A 12,070-nucleotide genomic window follows, 5' to 3' on the forward strand; every position below is an offset into this window, starting at 1 on the left:
TTTTGAAGTGATGCTTTAAAACATGTCTTTAAACTGAATTCTACTCAATCCTTGATATTTCTCCACCTAGATCAGAACAAACACAATTTCCACAATTAAGCACAATATCCAATCAAAATATAAGGGAATTAAACACAATAAGTATAACTATTTATGATCTATCACCCTTATATAATACTTCATCATTTTAACCCGAATTTTTTGATGGGATTTTGTGTGAAATCTGAAACCATTCATAATAAAATCCATTGTTTATATGATAAGAACCAAAAGGCCCTTGTGACAAATTAAAAAAATCATATGTGACAGGCCCATTCTTGTGTAAATGGACCATCTAAATATGCCAAAACATATTTAAAAACACTTTAAAAGAATTTGAAAAAGAATAAAACTTATAACTAAAGATTACAATCTTGAATATTATGTAATTTTTGGAACCATTCAGGGAATTCAGAGTTGTATCTTTTCATTAGCTCTGCATGAGGAACTCCTATTAATGATTTCTCAAATTCCCTACCAACATGAATAAATGAGTCAAATTTCATATGTATTGAAACTATTTCTAAAGTTTAATTAGTTTATATATATACAGAAGTCAAATTTAATTGAAAAATGGCCAAAACTTCTTCAAAATTATTAAGTATGTACAAATGAACTGCTCCTTTTGCCTCTATAGTCAAATTTTCATATAACTGTCTCCTTAATGGATGACCAGAATATGAAAATATTTTAATCTTTCCTTTATTCAAAAGGGCATCATGATTTCCGTCACTATGTGTAGGTCAGTTGAATATAGTATCAATACCTTCCAAATATCTTGAACAAAAAGGCAAACACTCTCTTGCAATATATGCTTCAGCCATTGAACCTTCTGGTTTGGCTTTATTGCATACAAATGACTTAAGCATGCACAAAAATCTTTCAATCAGATACATTCATCTATATTGTACTAGGTTAACTATTTTTGCTTCTTCCAGTAAATGAATTAATAAGTGCACCATAATGTCAAAGAATAATGGAGGAAACACCATTACCCTTTAACAATTTACTTTTTAAGTCATCCATTTCTATTAAACTCATTATTTTACAGCACAAGTTTCTAAAGAAAGCACTTAATTCTATTAATGGTTCACATACCTCTTGCGAAAGATAACTTCTAATAGAGAGAGGAAGTAGACGTTGTACAAATACATGACAATCATGACTCTTCATACCAAATAACTTACATTCTTTCTCATTTACGCATCTACAAATCGTCAAAAGGTAACCATCAAGATTCTTTAAATTTCGCAATATTTTGCATATTGCTTCTTTGTCAGGACTGGATAAACTATATTTTGCTGTAGGTAAGTAAACACCATTACCCTTTTTGTAAGGATGAAGCTCAAATTTTATTCCCATACTAACTAAATCAAAATGCCTATTCATTGTATCTTTTGTCTTACCTTTAGTATTCATAATTGTCTCACAAATACTATCACATACAATTTTTTTTTCTATGTGCATAGCATCTAAATTATGGTGCAATAAAAGGTTCTTCCAATAAGGCAAGTAAAGAAATATGCTCCTTTTAAAAAAAAATTATAAATAATATTAGATGCATCATATTTTCTTTTTGTACATCTACCAAATGATGATTGTTTAAATTGAGAAACCTCATTTAAAATTTATTCACCTGTTAAAGGATTGGTTTGTTCCTCATCTCTGTAGTCCCATCAAATATTTTTTTATTTCTTCGCCATTTATGATTAATTGGCAAGAATCGTTGATGACCTATAAAACTCTTTTTTTTTTGCACTATTCAACCATTTAGCCTAAGTTTCTTTATGACAAGAAGAACATACCATATAATCCTTTGTTGACCACCCGGATAAATCTGCATGTGCATAAAAATCATTGATAATCCATAAAATAGTAGCATGTAACTTAAAATTACGTTTAACTTGTACGTCATATATCTCAACTCCATCAGCCCATAGTTCTTTTACTTCTTTAACTAATGGCTTGAGAAACACATCAATATCCATATATGTCGGGACTATGAGGTCCAGGGAATAATAAGGTCATCATAAGATATGACTGTTTCATACACATCCATAGAGGCAAATTGAATGGAGTAATAACAATAGGCCATATACTATGTTGAGAGCTCATATTACCAAAAAGGTTAGAAACCATCTGTAACCAAGCCTCACATTGCGAGCATCACTAGCAAACTAAAAATATTCCTCATCTAATTTTCCATTCTAAATAATCGGTTGGATGTTTTAAAACACTATCTTCTGGTCTTTTCTCTTTGTGCCACCTCATGTTTAAAGCTGTCTTTCTAGACATAAATAGTCTTTGTAACATTAGCTTTAATGAAAAATAACACAATACCTTATGCAGAACTTTATTCCCCTTGACAAATTTCCACCTAGACAATTCAAAAATAGAGCATGTTTGTAAATTCATATTGACATCCCAATACAAAATACAATTGTTATCACACACAACATACTTCATATATCCTAGACCTAGATTATTAATATATTTCTTAGCACTATAATAAGAATCTGGTAATGAGTCATTTCTATTTGAAACTATCATCCTTAAAAATTCAAGCAAGCCATTAAAAGAATTATTTGTCTAACCATTTGAACTTTTCAAGTGAAGGAGTTTAATTACAGTAGCCGATTTTGAAGATTCACAACCTGGTTATAAGTTCTCTTTAGCAGCATCTAGCAAACTGAAAAATTAAGTAACATCACCACGATGCTCTTCATTTTCAGTAGCATCACCACATGGCTCTTCAATTTCAATTTGTTCCTTACTAGCATAATCATGTACGGTACCATCTATATTAGATACACCATACACATCATGTAACAGCCCGAGCATATCATCATTAACACTCGATTCATTACCCTTTGTGCCAAAATCTACTACAGGGTCACTAACTGTTTCTCCATGATAATTCCAAGTGGTATAACTTTCAAACATTTCATACTTTAACAAATGGAAATGAATAGCAGGCCTATCCTTATATTCTGTATTCCAACGTTTTTTGCATGGACACCAGACCGTATCTTGTTCAACTGAATGCTGAAATACAAAATTAAGAAATCTTTTGACATCATTTCCATATTGAGGATGCTAAAATGTTTATGAGATGATAAAAGTGCGTCATAAGAAAGAAAATGATAAATGGGATGAAATGTTGAACAAGAAAAGTTAGAAGAATTCAAAGTTCAATCCTTAAAATTATAATTATAATCATGTAAGTATTGAGGAATTTTATGAGCTCTTTGGCTCTATCTAAGATATGGTATAACAAGTTCATCAATTGGTAAGGAAGAATAAGTAGGAGATGTAGAGTTACCAATTAGTTCAAGTGGATCATGCTCAACAGAATCAAAATGAACATGAAAAGAGTTTGGAGAAACATATAAATCATGAATGTCATATAATGTAGATGATGGCAATGCTGGAGAAATAAATTTTAGAGGAACAATATCAACAAGAGTGTTAATCTCATTAAGAAGAAATTAAGGTAAGACAAAAGAAGAGGAATTAGGAGTAAGATGATGTTGAAAAGGAAAAAAAGTTTCAAAGAAATGAATATCTCTAGAGATAAACTATTGATGAGAATGTAGACATACAATTTGTAGCCCTTGACAGTTAGAGGATATCCAAGAAAAATACAAGATCTAGCTCTATAATCAAACTTTCTTTTGGATGGATGAGCATTGGAAGCAAAATATAAAAGCCTAAAAACTTTAAGGTGTAAATAGACATGAGGTTTTTTGAAAAGAATGTGATAAGGGGTTTAGTTATTAAGTGTTAGTGTAGGTGTTCTATTTATAAGAAAGATAGCAGTAAGGATAGCATCACCCCAAAACTTTATTGGTAGAGATGCTTGGAAAAGGAGTGCTCTAGCCATGTTTAATAAGTGTTCATGTTTATGCTCCAAAACACTATTCTAGTGTGGAGTATAAACACAACTTGTTTAGTAAATAATGCCATTAGTAGCATAAAAGGAGGGCAAAGCAAATTCAGATCCATCGTGAAATCTAAGAACCTTAATTTTAGTATGAACTGTGTAAAAATGAGTTGATAGAATGACTGAATAAGTTGAGATGCCTCAGACTTAAATTTCATTAAGAAAACCTAAGTAGCTCTAGAAAAATCATCAACAATAGATAAAAAGTAATGATTTCCATTTATGTCGTATACAAAATAAGGACCCCAAATGTCCATGTGTACAATATCAAAGCAAGATGTACTACTAAATGTATGAATAAGAAAAGGGAGTCTTTTATGTTTTGCTTTTAAGCAAATAGTACAGAAATCACACTAGGGCAGATAAACATCTTTTATTACATGTTGTAACACTTAAGTCTATCAACAAAACGATGACCCAGTCTTAGATGCCATATTAGCATAAGCAGCATTAAGAGCTGAAGAAAAAGAAGGTAAACAATTATATAACTATGATGTATTTCTTTGCAAGTAGTATAAGCCTTTATGTACTCTAGCCAGTGCAATCCTCATCTTGGATGTATGGACCTGAATATCACAATGATCATCATAGAAGGTAAGTATGTAATTCTTGGTTTGAGTAAGCTTGCTAACCGAAAGAAGGTTAAAGGAAAAACTAGGAATGAGTAATACATTATGAATGGTCAGGGAAGGAAATAAAGTAACCGAACTAATGTGAGTTACAACTGCTCTATTTCCATTAGGCAAGTGAACAAAAGAATTTTTAACATTGACACAAGAATCAAACAAAGCTTGAGAACAAATAATGAGATATGTTACTCTAGTATCTACTATCCATGGAATGTATGAAATGAAATGATAATGCATATGATGATTTTATAAGACAATAAAAACATGAGAATGAAAAATGTTACCAGCTAAATTAGTATAGCTTTTAGGAATGGTATTTAGTATTGGTAAATCAAAAGAAGGAACTGTAGTAAGCTATGATTTGCTGAACTTGATCTAAGATTAAGTTCTCTTCAGTAGGATTGTGCCCTTGACCTAAAGGTCCAACAACAGAAGAACTAGGTTGAGCAATAGAGTCTTGAGTTTGCACAACATAGGCATGTTTCTGAGGTCTAGCTAAATTTCCTGTTTGGCCAACTTTAGGCCTATCAAACTTGAAGTGACCTGGATGTCCAACAATCTTGTAATAGTTTTCCTCTAAATGACCAATCTTCCCATAGTGAGAACAGTCCAATTAGGATTATACTTTGATTTCCTAACTGCTAAAGCTGCAGAATCCATAAAATTTGTTGAGTTAAGATGCAATTTTCTTTATGATTCTTTTCTTAAAACCATACTGTAAACCTGTTCCAACGTAAGGAAAGGCTTGATACGAATGATCTGAGACTTGGTTCCTTGATAAGGTTCATTCAACCCATTCAAAAATCTAAAGACATAATCCTTCTACTGTAAGTCTGCATACTTTTGGAAACACTCATTATTGCAACTTCCACAGCTGAAATGTGACAATGTTCTGTAGTTTCAAAGTTCTTCCCACACTCCATTCAGCTCAAAAAAGTATTGATCAACAATGTTTGTTCCTTGTGCAATCGTACATAAAAGATGTTGTAAATGAGAGATCTTGGAGTCATATGGTTTAGAAAACTGTTGATTCAATTTCTTCCAAATTGCAGAAGCATCCTCCATATAGAATATAGTAGAAGCAATTGGTTCAAAAAATGAGAAAAGGCAGGAAAGAAATCTGCTCCCGTACCATGAAAGTTGATGAAAAACAAAAATCAAGTCCATAATAATGAAATGAGGATGAACAAGAAAGTTTGTATACATACAAGAAAGGCAATCTAGACGATTGGCTAATGAATCTAACTAAACAACTAACCCCACGTGTATTACATAAATAATGAAGGACTAAACTGTCCTTTAAGCTCTTCACCATCTCCTCTTTTCCAATGTTGGGGTACCAGACGGTAAATTAAATAGGCGGGCTCCAATTAAAAGAAATGTATTATATTCACATACTTACTATGTTTTTTATAAACTATTAACTTAAGCAAAGCAATTATATTTTTATAATATTACAACATTTTATAAATAGTAAAAATTATAAAAAATTATTTTAATTTGCAAATATATATATATAAATAATCATATTTCATAAGACATCAATTCATTTCGTAACTATGAATATTTTATTATTTTTTATAATTATTAATTTGTGCAAAAGTTTTTTTTTTTTTGTGAGATCATAAAGTTTTCATAAATAATTTGATATGATAAATTAAAAAGAAATTGTCATTCTTTGTAGAATATCGATTCATTTTACTATTATGAAAATCTTATTAAAAACAATTATTTTTTATAATATCCTAATTTTTTTAGAAGTAATAGAATTATAAAAGATTATTTAATTTTTGAAATTACAAAATGATTCAACCAATTTTCAATCGCTTTTAAATATAAATTTAAGTGAATTAAGATTGAGTATAGTTATAAATAGTTGATCTTTAGTACAAAATCAACTACACATATGATTTTGGGCAAATTTTACTATTTACGCTAAAACAGTAAAACACAAGAGACCGTGGGTAAGAAATCCCACCAAAATCACCAGCCAACCATCTAACAAACCAACTGGAGGAACTTGGGACCTATCACAACCCAATGGCAGATTGCCAGCAATTGACGGTAAGAAAAGAGAAAAGAAATATCTTCTGCAGAATTCCTCCTCTTGATACACATGAACACTGAGTTGTGAATCTCAAAGATTGATTCGGATTTGTACTGATAATTTGTGGATATGCATACAAATCCCAATCTTTCAGGATGCTTTTATTCTACGTCTAATTTTTCTGTGACGAGCTTACTGATCTATATTAACAATCCTTCCTTTGGTTAAAGGGTTCTGCATCGAAATTCTAAAAGAAAATGTAATATATATGCACTGGACTCGCATCCCAGTGCCTTAAACTAGTTGTACCATATCTTTTGCAAATTCGATACAGAAACTTGGCAATTTTTATTTCGAGATTTGATTCCATCCAGTGGTGCAATTGAGTTCATGTCAAGCAATCTTCATCAGTTTATAAGTAGAATAAGCAGGCTCAGAGAAAAGCAAACCACAGTCAATATATTTCCCTCTAATGGCATCAACCGATTCTGTCAAAATACTAGAGGTCTGTCAGGTGGCTCCAGCCCATGACTTGACCGATTCACCCACCGAGTTATCCCTTCCTCTCACCTTTCTGGACACATTATTGCTCATTCTTCCTCCAGCTGGACGCATCTACTTCTACAAGTTCAGCGGACTAACCCCTACTTTGTTCCATTCAGAAATCCTTCCAACCCTCAAACAGTCACTCTCGAGAACCCTCCTAAGCTTCCTTCTTCTTGCAGGTCAACTCACCTGGCCCTCTGATTCTCCTAAGCCCATCATTTACTACGCTCCAAATGATACTGTTTCGGTAACAATTGCGGAGTCTAATGCTGATTTTGATAGCCTGGTTGGGGATGAAATCCATCAAGTTTCTCAGTCTCGTGGTTTTGTACCTGAACTGTTTTTGTCAGAAACGTTGGCATCAATCATGTCTTTGCAAATCACATTATTTCCTGACAAAGGATTTTCTATTGCCATCATCATACACCATGCAGCTCTTGATGGAGTTAGCATTTCCATGTTCCTTAAAGCATGGGCTTCTATGGCCAAACACATGAAGAACGGTGAAAGCTTCTCTCTATTGCCAGAACAAACCCCATTTCTTGATCGAACCGTTATGAACGAATTTGAGTCCTTATTCTATAAAGAATGTCTGGACGTGACTGCATTAGATTCAGAATCCATCCCAAGAAGCTTGAAATTGATCTCAAATGATCGTCTACAAGTTCCAACAGATTTAGTTCGAGCTACCTTTCGATTAAGTCGTGAAAACATTGAGAAGCTCAGGGAAAAGGCACTGCATCACTACCAGCGAGAAATTTCAGGGCTCAAGGTTGATCAAGAACTTCGTTTCTCCACATTTGTGCTTGCGTACGCTTATGTAGCGGTCTGCCTGGTGAAAACAAGAGGAGGAGATAGCAACAGAAAGGTTGGCATCTCAGTTGCAGTGGACTGTAGAAACCGCCTAGATCCTCCAATCCCAAAAAACTATTTCGGAAACTGTATTTTCGGCTATGAAATTGTCTTGGAAGCTGGAGAATTCATGCAAGAAAACGGAGCTGCTGTCGTAGCAAAGAAGATAAATGATTTTTTAAAAGGGCTAAGAAATGGAATATTCCAAGACGCAAAAGAGAGTCTTGCAAGGTTAAGAGAGATAGCGCCAGATGTTCAACAACTTTCGTTGGTCGGATCGCCTCGGTTTATGTATTATGAGGAGGATTTCGGATGGGGACCGCCTGAAAAGGTGGACGTTGCGAGCATAAATTGGGTGAACATTTGTGGTATTTCGGACGTTAATGGTATTTCATTGATCGATAGCAAATATGGAAATGGAGGAGTTGAAATTGGGTTATCTCTGTTGAGGGATGACATGGAGGCCTTTGCTTCCCTTTTTGCCCACGGCCTAGAAGTTAACTCATGAGTCGACTGTGACATGCATTTATCCTTTGATTGTTTTGTCTATGTTGTATGGATTGCTGAATATAGCTACTACTTCTTTTGGGATTGAACATGTCTGTATTAAGTAAAGGAATTAATAAATAAAGAGTCCTTATGTGATTCACGTGATTTATATATGAATGCAGTGTTTTTAATCATTAGATCTGTCACTTTTAATCCTGACTCTTAAATGAGCTAATAGTAACTTGTTAAATTGGTCACCTACATTAAGTGACTTCCCTTAACCTGTTATCAGGTAAAATAGGTCACTCGCACCAGCATCATTTTTCCTTTTTATTGCTATACTATGACGACCACCGACTACCCCATCTCCGCCATCGTCTTCTTTACCTTTTCTCTACTTTTTTTCTTTTATACTCTTAACACACCATTAAAAAATTGATAATACCTTTTCTCTACCCAATCTCCGCCATCATCATCTTCACTTAACCGTTTGTCATTGATCGCCACTGGCGTCCAAAAGATCGTCTAGCATCTTGCCATTTAAGAGATCAATGTATTTCTCAAATTCGACGTACTGCATTTGAAGAGATCAACACCTAGATTATTGATTTTAAAGAAAGGAAAATTGAAACTTCAGAATGAGGAATGAATTTGATAGTAAAAAAATGGATATTGAAAAAGAAAAAAGCTTTTGTAGTTAAATTCCACTAGTTAAAAAAAAAAAAAAGTGACAGAAACAATAATTGAATTATTGATAGAATAAATAAACTAAAAAAGTGTCTGGTCAATAGTAGTTTTTTCTCACTGAATAGCTATATTAAAGCATTTGATAATAACGCATTTGATAGAAATTTAAAAAGTAACAGTTGATAGCTGATTTAGTCTCAATCAAATAGTTATATTAAAGCATTTACTAAAGACTTAGGACCTGTTTGATTCAGCTGATCAATGCAACTGCTACCTGGTAGCTAATGGCTGATTAAACCGTTTGATAGAATTTCATTAGCGATTACTGTTAGTATGTTAAATAACCATTAAAAATATAATTTATCATTAAATATATTTTATTTTATTATACTATATTTAATGATATAAATTAATAAAAATAACTTATAATAAGTAAAAAATATTATAGTTAATTTTCTTTAGCTGAATTATATTTATTATTAAAAATATTTATAAAAATTATTTTAAAAGTAAAAATTTAAATTTAGATTCTACTAATAAAAATTTCTAATTTCAAACATCATAAGTTTAAATTATAACTATTAAGAATAATTTTAAAATGATAATTATTTATTTTAAAATATTAAAATTTAATTATATGAGATCAATTTAAAGTAAGTTATTGTTAATAAGTTTTAATAAAAATAATAGTCTCCAAATAAATAAATAAATCAAATCACCATTAGCTAATAAAAAAAAAGCTCTAAAAATAGAGCTAATACAATTAGAAATTTTTATTAGTAAAACTTAAAATTTAAATTTCTACTTTTGAAATAATTTTTATAAATATTTTTATTTATTAAACTAAAGAAAAATAATTATAATATTTTTAATTATTATAAATTATTTTTATTAATTTATATCATTGAATATAATATATATAATATATTTAACGATAAATTATACTATCAAATAGTGATAGCAACGGGTAGGATACCTGCCCGTTTAATGTTATCCGAACCCAAACCCATTTAGACTTATATTGATCCGAACCCGTCCCAAATTCGCTTAAGAAGCTGTCTTTATTGCCCGAATCCATCTGAAATCCTAATAGGAATACCCGTATACTATCTGAACCTGATTAAAATTCGTTTAAATTAAATAACTATTAGATAAATTTTATGGCGGGCACCCTACCTATTAAAAATTTATTTATATAAATATTCAAGTAATTAAATGACTACCCATTTATCTAATCCGTTTATAATAATTTAAATTAATAAAATTATAAAATTATAAAATTACAAAATATAAACTAATTAAGTCTAAGTATTCAACATTAAATGTTCAATATATTAATACACACCAAGCATAAAATTCAATAAAATTTAAAATAATATTGTAAATAAAGACTAAATAAAACATATATATCTGTTTTCTACAAAAGAAACATTAAATGGCTTAATGGTAGAATGACTTTATTTTTTATAAAAGGTCTAAGATTCAATATTTATAGGGAACAAAATAAAAAAAAAATTCTTAACGGATTTAATAAAGGTAAGGTATTAGCGGATACCCTATAAGATACCTGTTTAGATAAACGGGTAGCAGGTTCAGGTTCGGGTATTTTGTAACCGTGTCCGTCTACATAATCGGATTCGGATAATGGGTATTCGCGTGGATGAACCCGAATCAGACATGGGTAGTGCATTTAAATCCCAAATCCGTTTATTACTGCCCAAATTTATCCCAATAGAGTTCGATCGGATTGGATATCCAAAAATACCCGCCTAAATGTCATTTTTACCCTCAATGGTCATTTAACATGTTAACAACAACTGCTAATAAAATTTATCAAACGATTTAATTTATCAGCTGTTAGCTACCAGCTTTCAGCCACTAGCTATCAGCTCTATTGATCAGCCGAACCAAACATGCTTTAATAATAATTTACTTTAAGTTCGTCTCATATAATTAAATTTTTATATTTTATAATAAATAATTAGTATTTTAAAATTATTTTTAATAGTTAAATAATTATAATATTTATAATTATGGTATTTGAAATTAAAAAATAGAATTTAAATTTAAATTACTACTTTTAAAATAATTTTAGAAATATTTTTAATAATAAATACAATTAAGCTAAAAAGATTAATATTTTTAATTATTATAAATTATTTTTATTAATTTGTATTATTAAATATAAATAATAAAATAAATTATATTTAACGATAGATTATATCTTCAATGGTCATTTAACATACTAATAGCAACCGCTAATAAAATTTATTAGACGCTTTAATTTATTAGCCATCAACTATCAGCCAACAGTTACTAACTATATTTATCAGTCGAACCAAATAGACCCTAATATACAGTAACAAATTCTTTATTATAGTAGAATTATTATTATAAAATAGTAAGTATGATTAATTTCTGTTATGTATATATTTTACAGCGGCTGTGATAGTTGTCATGGTGGAGGTCGTGGTGGTTATTGGCGGAGATGGTGGTGGTTATGATCATGATAGTTGAGTGATGATGAATGACTAAGTTTGTTTATTTATTTATTGTGTTTACTAGGTATTATTGAATTTTATTAAAAGAATAAAAAAAGAAGAAAAGTTGATGGTAGCTATCATAAATGAGATAATTTGTCTTTAATAAATATTAATAAATTTTATAAACAAAACATAAAAGGAAGAAAGAAAATAAATTATTGGTGATCATCATGGTGGAGAAGACGATGATCATGGTCCAAGCAATAGTAGTTTTAATAGAAAATTAATGACATTTACCAAAAATATGTTTGTTTGTTTGTTTTTGTTTTAAGTCGTAAAGAAGATCAGATGTGGT

The 12,070-nt window shown here is 30.7% G+C and overlaps 1 protein-coding gene across 1 annotated transcript; it reads left to right on the forward strand.

Annotated features, from left to right (window-relative positions):
- Positions 1-7,108: 7,108 nt before the first annotated feature.
- Positions 7,109-8,742, forward strand: LOC8289047 (phenolic glucoside malonyltransferase 1). The gene has a single exon (XM_025158864.2). The coding sequence runs from the start codon at positions 7,131-7,133 to the stop codon at positions 8,562-8,564; it is 1,434 nt and encodes a 477-aa protein (XP_025014632.1). The 5' UTR covers positions 7,109-7,130; the 3' UTR covers positions 8,565-8,742.
- Positions 8,743-12,070: the final 3,328 nt, after the last annotated feature.

The sequence above is a fragment of the Ricinus communis genome, chromosome 5 (assembly GCF_019578655.1).
Source record: "Ricinus communis isolate WT05 ecotype wild-type chromosome 5, ASM1957865v1, whole genome shotgun sequence".
NCBI lineage: Eukaryota > Viridiplantae > Streptophyta > Magnoliopsida > Malpighiales > Euphorbiaceae > Ricinus > Ricinus communis.